This window comes from Eleutherodactylus coqui, chromosome 2 (genome assembly GCF_035609145.1).
Source record: "Eleutherodactylus coqui strain aEleCoq1 chromosome 2, aEleCoq1.hap1, whole genome shotgun sequence".
Lineage (NCBI taxonomy): Eukaryota > Metazoa > Chordata > Amphibia > Anura > Eleutherodactylidae > Eleutherodactylus > Eleutherodactylus coqui.
In genome coordinates, this window is record NC_089838.1 from 48,181,603 (window position 1) to 48,196,719 (window position 15,117).

The following is a 15,117-nucleotide window of genomic DNA, read 5'->3' on the forward strand; positions in this document are numbered from 1 at the left end:
TAGGTTCATGTGAATAATGGCTTATATGGGGAGGAGGGGGGGGGGTGTCTATATTTATGTACTGTCCCTTTAAGGCCATGAGCAGTAATTAAAGAGGCGATTATAAATGAGCGTCATTGAAACACCGCCTCACTGCAAGAAATGGAAGTAAGGAATGCAGAGTCCAGAGATCAGCTCCATAATGAGGGTCTCTGGAAAAGCTGGGTGACAACCGATATGGCCGCCATCTCTGCTCCTCCAAGTTGTCAGGCTCCTATAAGAAGGAAGAGTTACCGTTCGCATATTTAGGATTTCAGCCACAGTTCTGCAGCGCTGCTGATTAGAGCCACTTGATTGGCTCTTCGGCACCATGTGACTACACAGCGTGCACGCGGACTGCCTTCAGCAGCCGTGCACTACACACTACAGTTAAGCAGACGTGCACAACACACTACACTTAAGCAGCACGGGGTTAGGGTTAGTATTAGTAACCCTAGAGTGTAGAGTGTAGTGCACGTCTGCTTAACTGTAGTGTGTAGTGCACGGCTGCTGAAGACAATCCGCGTGCACGCTGTGTAGTCACATGGGGCCGAAGAGCCAATCAGGTGGCTCTAATCAGCAGCGCTGCAGAACTGCGGCTGAAATCCTAAATATGCCTCCCGGCGGCCACTGCGCCGCGCTCCGGGCTCCTCCTGGTGGCGGGGTGTGGTAGTGCAGCGCGTTGCTCTTCATTCGGGCGGTGACAGGTAGGTGGTCGGGCTTCAACTTTTATAGAACATGAAGGCTTAATGAGAGCCAGGAGACAGTGAATTATCGGGATCTGAGGGAGGTAATGGGTTAATGACTGAGACAATGCGTTAAGACGGATCCAGGGGGCAATGAGTTAACAGGAATCAGAGACGATGGTTTAATGAGAATAGTAGGCAATGGGTTTAAGGAGAATCAGGAAACAATAGGTTAATGAAAACTGGGAGGCAGTGGGTTAAGGTGGGGCAGCAATAGGTTAATGAAATCTAAAGAGTAATGGGTTAATATGAGTGAGTGGTCAGTCGAAAGCAATGGGTTAATGAAAACTGAGACAGTGGGTTAACTGGAATTGGGAGGTAATGGGTTAACAGAAACTGGGAGACATGGGGTTAATGAAAACTGGGTGGTAATGGGTTAATGTGAGGGGTAAGTGATGGATTAATAGGGGGTGTCACTGTGTTGGTGTAATGGTGGCCTCCCATCTTAATAAACCGTAATCTGTGGCGCAACATGACCGACCACAAATACCCCGCGGCGCGGAACCTCGTGCTGAGATCCTCTGTGCCCGCTGAGGCTTCATGCCGACGTAATTAGTGGTCACAGAGTGGCGCTTGACCCTGCCTCAGCGTTGGTTCATTCTGCGTACTCGCAGCGCCGTATTTCCCCGCCGTCTCCAGTAGCTGCACTTGTGATTACTTGACGCTTTCTTCTAGGAGTCAGGGTCACATTCTTCACATTCCCTGTCGCTGTTACCACTGGCGTCTGATAGCAAGTCTTGCCACGTCTGACCGCCCCCTGCCTGCGGGGTGAGGAATAACCAGCGGCGCCATCACGGTCCGCTGCGTTGTGTGCAGAATGTTTCTTCTATCCTACATAATCCCGCCCACATAGCAATGACCCCCTACACAGCTCCGTCTATGGGGTCCCCATTAATGGCCCCAGCAGAGCGCCCCCATGAACGCCAACAGTGCACAAAACCTCAGACTTGGGGCTTATTCGCACCAGCATATTTGTGCACGAAAAATTTGCTTGCCAATCCGCAGGGAATAGAACCTGTTGATGTCAATGGATTTGTTCACATAAGCATATGTTGCGTGTGCATTTCATTTGCACAAAAAATACGCAGCATACTTTATTTCCCTGCATATTGTGGTTGTTTTGAATGCGCAATTGAGTACGACTAAAATACGCAACGCTGACGCTGCAAAATCACGCACGGATACGCTCAGGTGAATCTGGCCTTAGGCTGACTATACGCGGGCATATAGGTATTTACACGCACACTTGCGCTAGGTATTTCTGCAATGGGTGTTACGTTTTTGCGCATGTTGACGTGTATCTTATGATATTTTGTGTGCATGTCAAAAATAAAACACAAGCGCACTCGCATTGATTTCAATAGGCAATTTTGTTTTGTGGTATTTTGGGGCGCAATATGCATGGAATTGGACAACGCTAATATTTTCCTGCACGAACCAAATATGCGCGTAGAATGGGAGCATTTCCCTCTTGTGCAGATGATGGTTTGTTACAGTGCTTCAGTGCAGGTAACACGTATCAGGATATTTCCATCGCAAAGGATTGTCTAAGATGCATTGTGACAAACCCTCAGCTGTGTTATATCTGTCCAGGATTTCATCCTCTGAATGTTGTCATTCCCTGACAGCAAGCAGGGATCTTGAAAATGGCAACTAATGGAAACACAGAGTCTAATTAATTGCTGAATTCACATTGCACAATGATGTAAGCCTGAACAACACTGTTCGTTCTACTGATGGATTACGGGGGCCAGTATCTGTGGTGGCGCTCATGTCCGCCGGTAGATAATATAATCAAAAATTGACAGAAAAGCTGAACTTTCTGCTTCCACCATAAAATAATGGCATTGGTCATATGTTACTGGTCGTATGTTACTCATATGTTTCATGTGAGTCTGACAGGTGACGCTGCAGGAGGGGAAGTCAGAGGGAAGAGTTTTGGTTTGTGTTTTCCCCTATCTTCTTCAACTGCGCTGCACGTCCGGGCAGGAAGACTTGTCGCCCTGAACACGTAAATTATTGTATATGTAGAACACAGAGCACAACCTCTGCACAGAGTAGATCGAAGGCTGACGTTCTAACATGCCACAATAATACGTCCTGCATTATATCTCTGAGCAATAATAACGCCTAATACCATAGAACTGATGAAGAATATAACTACTATAACATTGCCTCCTATGTACAAGAATATAACTACTATAATACTGCCCCCCTATGTACAAGAATATAACTACTATAATACTGCCCCCTATGTACAAGAATATAACTACTATAATACTGCCCCCTATGTACAAGAATATAACTGCTATAATACTGCCTCCTATGTACAAGAATATAACTACTATAATACTGCCCCCTATGTACAAGAATATAACTACTATAATACTGCCCCCTATGTACAAGAATATAACTACTATAATACTGCCTCCTATGTACAAGAATATAACTACTATAATACTGCCTCCTATGTACAAGAATATAACTACTATAATACTGCCCCCTATGTACCAGAATATAACTACTATAATACTGCCTCCTATGTACAAGAATATAACTACTATAATACTGCCACCTATTTACAAGAATATAACTACTATAATACTGCCTCCTATGTACAAGAATATAACTACTATAATACTGCCTCCTATGTACAAGAATATAACTACTATAATACTGCCTCCTATGTACAAGAATATAACTACTATAATACTGCCCCCTATGTACAAGAATATAACTACTATAATACTGCCCCCTATGTACAAGAATATAACTACTATAATACTGCCCCCTATGTACAAGAATATAACTACCATAATACTGCCCCCTATGTACAAGAATATAACTACCATAATACTGCCCCCTATGTACAAGAATATAACTACTATAATACTGCCCCCTATGTACAAGAATATAACTACCATAATAGTGCCCCCTATGTACAAGAATATAACTACCATAATACTGCCCCCTATGTACAAGAATATAACTACTATAATACTGCTCCTATGTACAAGAATATAACTACTATAATACTGCCCCCTATGTACAAGAATATAACTACTATAATACTGCCCCCTATGTACAAGAATATAACTACTATAATACTGCCCCCTATGTACAAGAATATAACTACTATAATACTGCCCCCTATGTACAAGAATATAACTACTATAATACTGCCCCCCTATGTACAAGAATATAACTACTATAATACTGCCCCCTATGTACAAGAATATAACTACTATAATACGGCCCCCTATGTACAAGAATATAACTACTATAATACTGCCCCCTATGTACAAGAATATAACTACTATAATACTGCCCCCTATGTACAAGAATATAACTACTATAATACTGCCCCCTATGTACAAGAATATAACTACTATAATACTGCCCCCCTATGTACAAGAATATAACTACTATAATACTGCCCCCTATGTACAAGAATATAACTACTATAATACTGCTCCCTATGTACAAGAATATAACTACTATAATACTGCGCCCTATGTACAAGAATATAACTACTATAATACTGATCCCTATGTACAAGAATATAACTACTATAATACTGATCCCTATGTGCAAGAATATAACTACTATAATACTGCCTCCTATGTACAAGAATATAACTACTATAATACTGCCCCCTATGTACAAGAATATAACTACTATAATACTGCCCCCTATGTACCAGAATATAACCACTATAATACTGCCCCCTATGTACAAGAATATAACTACTATAATATTGCCCCCTATGTACAAGAATATAACTACCATAATACTGCCCCCTATGTACAAGAATATAACTACTATAATACTGCCCCCTATGTACAAGAATATAACTACTATAATAGTGCCCCCTATGTACAAGAATATCACTACTATAATACTGCCCCCTATGTACAAGAATATAACTACTATAGGAGTGCCCCCTATGTACAAGAATATAACTACTATAATACTGCCCCCTATGTACAAGAATATAACTACTATAATACTGCCCCCTATGTACAAGAATATAACTACTGCGGATTCCACAGAAAATGCCGTCTGTAGCATGCCACGGCAAAACGCGTTGAAGTCAGTAGAAGGCGTCCGACCTGCAGCTCTTCCGCAATCACGTTGTGGATTCTGCGTCATCGCCTAACGATGACGCGAGAAAAGCCGGGATTAAAAAAAAACAAACTGTACTGCACATGTCTGGAGGCTCTCCGTGCGGACCACCCGCACTTACAGCTGTCGAAAGAAGAAAGCAGGTACGGGCAGATGCCAGCCAGCCACAGGGTCTGTTCCCGCTGCAGGCTCCCCTCTGCAGAATCCAACCTGGCCGCGTGCCGCCGGCCTCAATGGGTTTTTGTTTGTTGTGTTTCTGTGCCGTTTCTTTTTGGCTGTTTTAGAGGTAATAATCTACATTTTCTGAGTCCTGCCCTCCTCTCTGATCGGCCGTGTGTTAGCAGCTGCCGAATCAACTGGTTTTCTTAATTTGACGTTTGAACATTGTGACTCCATGAGAACTTCGCTGGGTGATGGGGCGCCACTCGGTGATCGGGAGCAGCGGCGCCTCATCGCAGTATTTGCAGGAGTCCATATGCCATGAATGGGACAGAATCGGTTCGCTCACATTACACATTCGTGGTGGGAGGAGCTACCGAGTCATCGGCTGCCATAAACTCAAGTTATTCTCTTCTAGAGTGCCGCACCTGATCTTGTAATGATCCTCAGTGACATCACACCTTATCCTCCAGTCACCTCCAAAGCTGCAGTCACAAGCTTCTCTTCTTCTCTTTATTTGGCCTCTTTGGGGTTGTTTGCTTTCCCCTGGATCAGCACTGGGGGGATACAGGCTGAACTGCATGGAGGGTCTTCTATCAGCTTAACCTACTATGTTAATTTCCCATAATTCACTGCTGTGTGCTGCGTTTATTCTGGGAATTCTCTCTTTCTGCCTGGAATAAACACAACATCTCCCACAATACCTTGCTGCAGAGCATGCTCTGTACAACTACTATAGCTGCTCTCCAGTCACATCCAGAGCAGCATAGCCAACCTCACTGCTGCTTCAGTGTCTTATGTCAGTACTATGGGATATAGCTTGTTACAAGAGGTAGCCTTCATCTCCCACAATGCAATGCAGTAAGTTTATAGTGAAACCATTGGGGGTTGTCAGTAAAGTGTTTATAGACTCCATACAGAACAGTGAATGCAGCTCTTGATGTGATTGGAGTGTGTGAGATCTGTGAATGCAGCTCTGGATGTGATTGGAGTGTGTGAGATCTGTGAATGCAGCTCTGCATGTGATTGGAGCATGTGAGTGCAGCTCTGCATGTGATTGGAGCGTGTGAGTGCAGCTCTGCATGTGATTGGAGCGTGTGAGTGCAGCTCTGCATGTGATTGGAGCGTGTGAGTGCAGCTCTGCATGTGATTGGAGCGTGTGAGTGCAGCTCTGCATGTGATTGGAGCGCGTGAGATCTGTGAGTGCAGCTCTGGGTGTGATTGGAGTGCGTAACAAATGTGTGAGTGCAGCTCTGGATGTGATTAGAGCGTGTGAGTGCAGCTCTGCATGTGATTGGAGCGCGTGAGATCTGTGAGTGCAGCTCTGGGTGTGATTGGAGTGCGTAACAAATGTGTGAGTGCAGCTCTGGATGTGATTAGAGCGTGTGAGTGCAGCTCTGGATGTGATTGGAGTGCGTGAGATCTGTGAGTGCAGCTCTGGATGTGATTGGAGCAGGTGCGATGTGTGAGCGCAGCTCTGGATGTGATTGGAGCAGGTGCGATGTGTGAGCGCAGCTCTGGATGTGATTGGAGCAGGTGCGATGTGTGAGCGCAGCTCTGGATGTGATTGGAGCAGGTGTGATGTGTGAGCGCAGCTCTGGATGTGATTGGAGCAGATGCGATGTGTGAGCGCAGCTCTGGAAGTGATTGGAGCGTGTGAGATCTGTGAGTGCAGCTCTGGATGGGACTAGATACGCAGTAATGGTTTTCAGGTTGGGTTTGGAGTTTTGCGCAGTGCTTATCTCGTTTCTTGGCGGGGACCTTGGTTTACAAGGAGACGTCTCTGCGCCCCTCATGATGCTCTTACTGATTGCAGCCAGATATCAATTACTGACATGTATCCTACTACAGCTGCTGAAGAACGAAGGGCGCAGGTCATAAGAAGGGGCTTGGAGCTGTATATATATATCTACCCTCCTGTAATACTCCTCCCTCTTATATCAGGCCACTCCTACTCCAGAGCAGACTGATGCTTTGCCAGTCTGGGGCGGGGGGGGGGTGTTGTATAATGCCTGCACCTCTACACAACCCTCTGCCCCCCCCCCCCCCCCCCCCCCGGGCGTTTACTACTCGTATTAACCCTTTATAGAGTCTGATAAACGTTATAAACGCGGCTTATGCCGCCGTTTTCTGTGTCTGCTAATCATTTATCAGGCCAAGAATTTCCTCATCTTAAAACCTTTCTCGTTATCGGAAGCTGCGCAAATGTGATCGTGGCGTCCGAACAGCGACACCGGAGTACGGCAGAGGGCAGTGCCCACCAGCGTCCTCTGCGTGACTCCTCGGCTGTCTCCCAGGTGTCTGCAGGACCCGCCCGCTCGCCTCCGCACCTCCCTAAATCACTGACAGGCGTAGTTTGCACAGCGACTCCTCAGGTATCACACGCTACGAGGTTAACCCTTGCCCGAACGGAGCCGTGACTGAGCGGGCTCCGGGAAAAGTAAGTGCCCCCTGGCAGTGTTCATGTATACACCCTGCAGCGCATAGCTTCCCTGTATACGTATCTACAACGTGACTTCTGGGCTGTGTAGTCAGTGCCAGGGCGCGTGTTACGTCTTGGCATCAGGATACTCTTTGTCGCGGTCAGTGGTGACATTTCCGGGTGATTTCCTATCTTCTCTGCAGATGGATGATGAGGGTTATCTTTTGCGCCATTTGCGTTGTTCATCCTCCGCGGCCCCTGTGGTTTCTATGTATAGCCGTGTGCAGGAAGCTGTCCGGCCGCCCCTGATAACTTCACCGTATTCCGTGTTTATTCCCCTGTGCCACGAAGAACGTGATAAATAAATATTTATGGAAGTCGCCGGCTCATCCTGCGGGGGCGCCATCACCACTGAGCTGCGCTTCCTTCTTCACAGGGACTGACTGCTCTGCTGACACAGTGAAAATGGAGAAGACCTGGATGGACGGACTGCACAGCGCTGAAGTCACTCTCGCCATCGTTGCCGCATTGCTTGGATTACTGTACTGGTGAGTGATGGCGGCCGCTGGGCTGTCCACAGGATATACTGGGGGAAGGGCCCCCGTCTGTATACGGGCTGTCTTGTTATTTGAAGGCTGTGACTACCTCTCAGCCAGGATATACAGACTGGTTGTCAGCATTAATAGATGGGGGTGGGGCTGTGACTACCTCTCAGACAGGATATACAGGCTGGTTGTCAGCAGTAATGGATAGCGGTGGGGCTGGACTACCTCTCAGACAGGGTATATAGGCTGGTTGTCAGTAGTAATAGATGGGGGCGGGGCTGTGACTACCTCTTACACAGGATATACAGGCTGGTTGTCAGTAGTAATAGATGGGGGTGGGGCTGTGACTACCTCTCAGACATGGTATACAGGCTGGTTGTCAGCAGTAATGGATAGCGGTGGGGCTGGACTACCTCTTACACAGGATATACAGGCTGGTTGTCAGTAGTAATAGATGGGGGCGGGGCTGTGACTACCTCTTACACAGGATATACAGGCTGGTTGTCAGTAGTAATAGATGGGGCGGGGCTGTGACTACCTCAGACATGATATACAGGCTGGTTGTCAGCAGTAATAGATGGGGCGGGGCTGTGACTACCTCTCAGACATGATATACAGGCTGGTTGTCAGCAGTAATAGATGGGGGCGGGGCTGTGACTACCTCTCAGACATGATATACAGGCTGGTTGTCAGCAGTAATAGATGGGGGTCGGGCTGTGACTACCTCTCAGACATGATATACAGGCTGGTTGTCAGCAGTAATAGATGGGGGTCGGGCTGTGACTACCTCTCAGACATGATATACAGGCTGGTTATCAGCAGTAATAGATGGGGTGGGGCTGTGACTACCTCTCAGACATGATATACAGGCTGGTTGTCAGCAGTAATAGATGGGGGCGGGGCTGTGACTACCTCTCAGACATGATATACAGGCTGGTTGTCAGCAGTAATAGGTGGGGGCGGGGCTGTGACTACCTCTCAGACATGGTATACAGGCTGGTTGTCAGCAGTAATAGATGGGGCGGGGCTGTGACTACCTCTCAGACAGGATATACAGGCTGGTTGTCAGCAGTAATAGATGGGGGTGGGGCTGTGATTATCTCTCAGCGAGGATATACAGGCTGGTTGTCAGTAGTAATAGATGGGGTCGGGCTGTGACTACCTCTTACACAGGGTATACAGGCTGGTTGTCAGCAGTAATAGATGGGGCGGGGCTGTGACGTGTGTGTGTGTTCGTTTCTGTGTGTGTATGTATATATATAATATATATTATATACTCCTTCTATGGGGATATGTTACTAACAGTGTGTGTGTATTATATATAATGTATATGTGTGTGTGTATATACATATATACACACACACACACACACTTATATACACTCTTTCTAGGGGAGTTGGTGTAGTTTTTTTAATAAGAGCTCCGGCTCGTAACACAGAGGACACGCTTCATACGTTTGTGTCGACAGAACAACATTAAAAAGTTGTCTTTTGAAAAGAGGAGATAAAAAAACACAAATGGTCACGTCCGTATGAGCAAAGTAGGCCACGTGTCTAAGGGGTTAATTAGTTACAGAGAAAAATGCAACTCGTCCTGCAGAAGAGAAGCCGCCGTCAGACCGACATCAGTGGAAAAAAATAAGGAAGTTGGGAGAAAAAAAATGGAACTAAAAAGCGGGTCCTGGCCATTGAGGGGTTAACCCTGTGATGGCCGTGCTGTGTCTGGGGGGTCCTGGAATCCATTCGTAATGGTGGCTTGTCCTGCAGGTATTCGGTGTCCGCTTTCTCGCAGTTGCAGAAGATGGGGATTAGACATCCGAAGCCGGCGCCATTCATCGGGAACGTCTTGTGCTTCCAGAAGGTGGGATGTTGGGGGTTGTTTCTCCTTTCTGTTGTTCTTTGTTCCTCGCTGTTCCTTAGCGACTGTAATTTTTTTGTTTCCAAGGGATTTAGCGAAGGAGCCAATGAGATCCTGAAGATGTATGGACCGATTACGGGGTAAGTGTCTTAGATCGAGCTCTACTCCAGTCACATCCAAAGCTGCCCGCAAAATTCCTCTTGCTTCTTATCACCTCCTGCTGGTGCATGTCTGTACAACAGCTGATTGTTCCCAGCAAGAGAAACCAAGTGATCTTAGATATGATAGCTTTTAATGGCTAACAAAAACACATGATGTAATAGCGTGCTTGCGAACCTCTCGGGCTCTTCGTCAGGCTAAAAATGAAATAGATCTGAAGAGGCATGAATATTTATACACACTTACGTGGTTTCTCTTGCTGGGAACAATCACACTTTGCTCTACTGGCTAACACCATACCAAACCTTTGTTTTCATTGTACAACAGCTTACTCTGCTGTATAGCATTGTAGGAGATGTAGGGTTTCCTCTAGGCAGAGCATCTCCCATAATGCCGTGCAGCAGGCGTCACTTGACACCTATGTGGACCTTATATAGGTACTACATGGGGCGACGTCCGATGGTTCTCTTGTCTGATCCGGAGGCCGTTAAGCAGGTTCTTCAGAAAGACTTCTTCAACTTTACTAACAGGATGGTAAGTTCTGCTTGCTGTCAGTCAATGGAAACCTTGCTGGTTTCCTTCCTCCTGGCCTAGTGGCGCTCGCACAGCTGACGGTTTGCTGCAGTCGTATCCCATCCCATCTCATCCGCTGTGCTTTTTTTTTTTTTTTACCTGATTAGGAGATGCGTGTCTGTCGCCCCCTAGTGGAAGTGAGTAGGTAATACAAGGTAGACACTGCTTATCATTTACGATGTTCTGGTCCCTGCAGAAGCTGGACCTGGCGACTCAGCCGATGAGCGACACTCTCCTCTGCCTTCGTGATGAGCAGTGGAAGCACGTACGCAGTGTCCTGACCCTGTCCTTCACCGTGGCACGTATGCAGGAGGTAAGTATCTCTGAGGTCGTGTGCTAGGAAGCTCAGAAGCTCTACATGATGTCAGAGCCCAGCCCACTTCCTGCGTTCTCTGATAGTTCTTCCTGTCACTACTTTCTCCTAGATGTGCCCTCTCATCAACCAGGGGTGCGACATTCTGCTGAGTAACCTGCAGCTATTCGCCGACTCCGGAGAAGCCTGCAATATCCAAAGGTAACAACAGAACCAACTATCGGATGTTTCGGACACTGGATGGCTGCTTTTCAGTTTACGGCTGATAACTGAGAGCAACATCCTAGAACGTGATCCCATCTCTGCCTCCCCAGATGTTATGCTTGTTACACCATGGACATTGTCACCAGCCTGGCGTTTGGCACCAAAGTGGATTCCCAGAGCGACCCGGATCACCCGCTAGTACAGAACAGCAAGAAGTTTCTGGAACTGTTCACTCCATTCAAGCCGCTCGTTCTGCTGACAAGTAAGTCAATGTTCCTCAGTGTGCCTGCCTGTCATCCAATCAGAATGGAGTTGTTTTATTTGGGGGGGGAGAGTTGGGGGTGGCGGGTCTGAACCATTATGAAGTTGCAGTAGCCTTGACTAGTAAAATTCATGAGGCTCTATTAATAATCATGAGGCCTCATTAATGTTCTTAGGAGACCTCATAATTCATTGTCTTGAAGGGTAAAGCCCCATTTACACACACAGATTTGAGTGATCATTTTGTATTAGCTGCTAATGGGTTAATCAGCCTATTAGTAGCTAACTAGCTTCATTTGCATGTATTTAGAGAACAGAGGGTGGTCTGTTCTCTAAATACATCTCTATTGTGGGACAGCAGCTGAAAGAATGTTATCAGCACTGCCCGCGGAGAACTCTGTGTGCGGTCCCTCGTATCAGGGACGACTGATTTTTAAGCTGAGCTGAACTCAACGATGGACAAAGTGTACGATGGCCGTGCATTTACACGCAACGATTATCACTCAAAAGATGGCTTTTGAGCGAATATCGTTGTGTAAAAGGTCCTTAAGTCTTCCACCCCAGGCTCTAGGACAGCTAGGTGTTACTGGCTGTTGCCCAGCTTTACCAGGACGCTTCATGTAAAATCCTGTTTCTTCTCGTTCCTCCAGTGGCGTTCCCGTCCATCATGATCCCCATAATCCGCCGCCTTCCCAATAAGAACCGCAGCCAGATAAACAGCTTCTTCCACCAGTTCATCAAGGAAATGATCAGCCTGCGCGACCAGCAGCCAGCAAACGAGGTACGCAGCACCTCCTGCCGCCTCCCCTCCCAAAGCCTTATATCGAGGGTTAATAATCCATTTTTTCGCAGCGTCGTCGAGATTTCCTGCAGCTCATGCTGGACGCCAGGACATCTGCTGCCAATGTCTCCGTGGAACATTTTGATATTGTGAACCAGGCGGATGTGGCGGCCCACGTGAGGGAGGAGCCAAGTAAGAAGACCACCAAGACGTTGAATGAGGAAGAGATCCTGGGCCAGACCCTCATCTTCCTCATCGCTGGGTACGAGAACACCTGCAGCCTCCTGTCATTTATTACCTACCTGCTGGCCACTCACCCCCAATGTCAGGAGAAGCTACTGAGGGAAGTGGATGAGTTTGCTCAAAACCATGTGAGTGATGGAGGGAGGAGGGGGTGGAGCCCAAGATGGGGGAGGGAACAGCAGCAAGGATAAAGGAGGAGGGGTAAAGGAGGAGGGGCAAAGCAAGGACAAAAGAGCAGGATAGGAGGAAGGATGGAGGAGGAGCAAACCAACAGCAAGAGAGGGGAAACAAGGGGAAGAGGGTAGTAGAAAAACTGGGGGGATGCAAAAGGTCAGTAAAAAAATCGTGAAAGGGGTAGAATGAGAGGGTTCTGGTGAGGACCCCCAGTCCCTGAAGCGGTGGCCCAATGTCCCTTATGCCTGTCTTTTCTATACCACAGGATGGCGCCAACTACAACACTGTTCATGACCTGCCCTACATGGACATGGTGATCTCCGAGTCCCTGCGCATGTACCCGCCGGCGTTCAGGTACCAATCTCTTGTATGGTGACCTCCAGAGATTTCTGTACTATTAGAGCATGTATTTTACTCCTGTCACATCCACAGCTGCATTCACAACTTTATTATTACATCACGTCTTATGCTCCGGTCCTATCCACTTGCAATGCAGAAAGACTGAGAAGCGAGAGTTCTCTGGACTACGATGCACTGCATTGTGGGAGGCGTAGTATTTACCCCCAACACTAAACATTCACCACAGCAGGGCTTGCTCTGTACAGGCAATAAAACAGCAGGGGGTAGGTAGCAGAGAGAAGTAAAGTTCTGCAGCCTGAGAGCTAGACCAGCATAATGTTGTATGCAGCTCTGGCTGTGACTGGAGTAGAACACAATCTGGAAGTATAAAGCAAGTACATATGGAGTACGTGGTGCTTGTTTGCTTCTAGGTTTGCCCGGGAAGCCGCTGCAGACTGCACCGTGATGGGCTGCAACATATCGGCCGGGACGGTGCTAGAGATTCCTATTATTTGTATGCAGAATGACCCTCAATACTGGGAGGAGCCGGAGACCTTCCGACCCGAGAGGTGAGGCGGATACTATGAAGAATTGAGTTGTGGTAATATTTGCATTACACAACATGGCGTCCTTAATTGGGGTCCTTCTGTAGATTCACAGCAGAAGAGAAGCAGAAACGCCACCCTTTCCTCTACCTGCCATTCGGCGCCGGGCCGCGGAGTTGTATTGGGATGAGACTCGCCATGCTGGAAGCCAAGATCGCCTTGTACCGGATCCTGCAGAAGTTCTGCTTTGAGACTTGTCCCCGTACTCAGGTGAGGAAGGAAAACAGTGGCTCCTCCCCTCCAGGAGGGGATATAGTGACATCTGGTGGAGGGAAAGGGTATTACCCAGAGGGGATATAGTGACATCTGGTGGAGGGAAAGGGTATTTACCCAGAGATGGGGAGGGGATAAGGGTGTCCAGGCAGGAAATTTTACTCTTTGTTTCTTCCTTGCAGATTCCACTCCAGGTTTTTACAGGGCCCACTCTGAGGCCCAAGGATGGTGTGTACGTCAAAGTTGTAGCTCGCTAGTGCCACCTGCAGGCGCCAGCGAAGCAAGAGCCTTAGTCCTATACTTGTGCAAGTGCTTCTGGATCTACAATGTATGTCAAAACCCCAAATTAGCCATGCGTAAACCTGACCAGGAGCTGGGGACCACCTCGGCTTCACTAGTGAAGTTCTCCCAGGAATTAAAACAGCTACCACTAGGGGGAGCTCATTACATACAGAGGGAGCTTACGAATAGCCACCAGGAGGTGGAGTTCCCTGTATATACAGCCACCACTAGGGCGAAGCTCATACAGATATATACAGCCATCACTACTAGTGGGAGTTCTCTGTGCATACAACCACCACCAGAGGGAGCTCATATACAGCAGTGTTATCCATGGCTGACCAATTATGTGCTGCCCTTATTGTTGGGGATGGTTGAGTTATCCAGTCTTTTACACCTATAGAATTCTGCCTCTCAGTGGTAGTTGAGTGTTACTGCAACCTGTTCAGGGTTTAATTTGTTTCTGTGGTTTTACATAAAACTTCATCATATATGGAACAGTTCTACAACTTAATAGACTTCATCTTATTTCCTCCTCATTTAAGATCTTGGCTTGCTGTCAGTGAATTAAATTAAAAACAGCCGACAAATCTTCACAAGTTTAAAGTATTATCACTATGCTGCCAGCAAGCGGAGATCTTAAAAATGGTGAATTGAAACCAAGTGTATTAGAAAGGTGCAGCACTTACAGGACAGACATGTAGGTCCCCAGGCTCTTACTCCTCTCACAGGTCTGTGGGTGGATGATGGGAGATGCAGCTTCTTGTCATTGTGGTGAAAGCTCTAATCTGGCGCTGGGGGCGGGGCTTCTGTCTCCAACTCTTTTCTGATTTCATACAAATATATTTTTGGAAATAAGCATCCGTTTTGTTTTTTTCTTTAGTCAAATTTCATTAACCACTTCATGGCCATACAACGACTCTAAACGTCCTGAAGGTTGCATGCAGCAGGCTCGGGAGCCAAAGCTGCCCCATACCCCGCTAACAGTTATCTCTAAATGTGGCAGTCAACTCTTTAGATGCTGCAATCAAAGCTAACTGCGTGTCTAACCAGGTGGGGGCTCATATCTCACGCCATCAAGGGGTGCTGATGGGCTAAGCT

At 47.1% G+C, this 15,117-nt stretch overlaps 1 protein-coding gene across 2 annotated transcripts; it reads left to right on the top strand.

Moving 5' to 3' along the window:
- The first annotated feature begins 694 nt into the window (after positions 1-694).
- Positions 695-14,874, top strand: TBXAS1 (thromboxane A synthase 1). 2 transcript variants are annotated; one of them, XM_066590808.1, is made up of 14 exons: positions 695-725; positions 7,907-8,018; positions 9,782-9,875; positions 9,960-10,012; positions 10,469-10,565; positions 10,801-10,917; positions 11,030-11,118; positions 11,232-11,383; positions 12,033-12,163; positions 12,235-12,534; positions 12,846-12,934; positions 13,351-13,488; positions 13,572-13,734; positions 13,920-14,874. In XM_066590808.1, the coding sequence occupies exons 2-14, from the start codon at positions 7,936-7,938 to the stop codon at positions 13,992-13,994; spliced, it is 1,581 nt and encodes a 526-aa protein (XP_066446905.1). In that variant the 5' UTR covers positions 695-725; positions 7,907-7,935; the 3' UTR covers positions 13,995-14,874. The 2 variants fall into 2 exon arrangements, with proteins under 2 accessions (XP_066446905.1, XP_066446904.1); XM_066590807.1 differs by lacking the exon at positions 695-725 and adding an exon at positions 7,362-7,488.
- Positions 14,875-15,117: the final 243 nt, after the last annotated feature.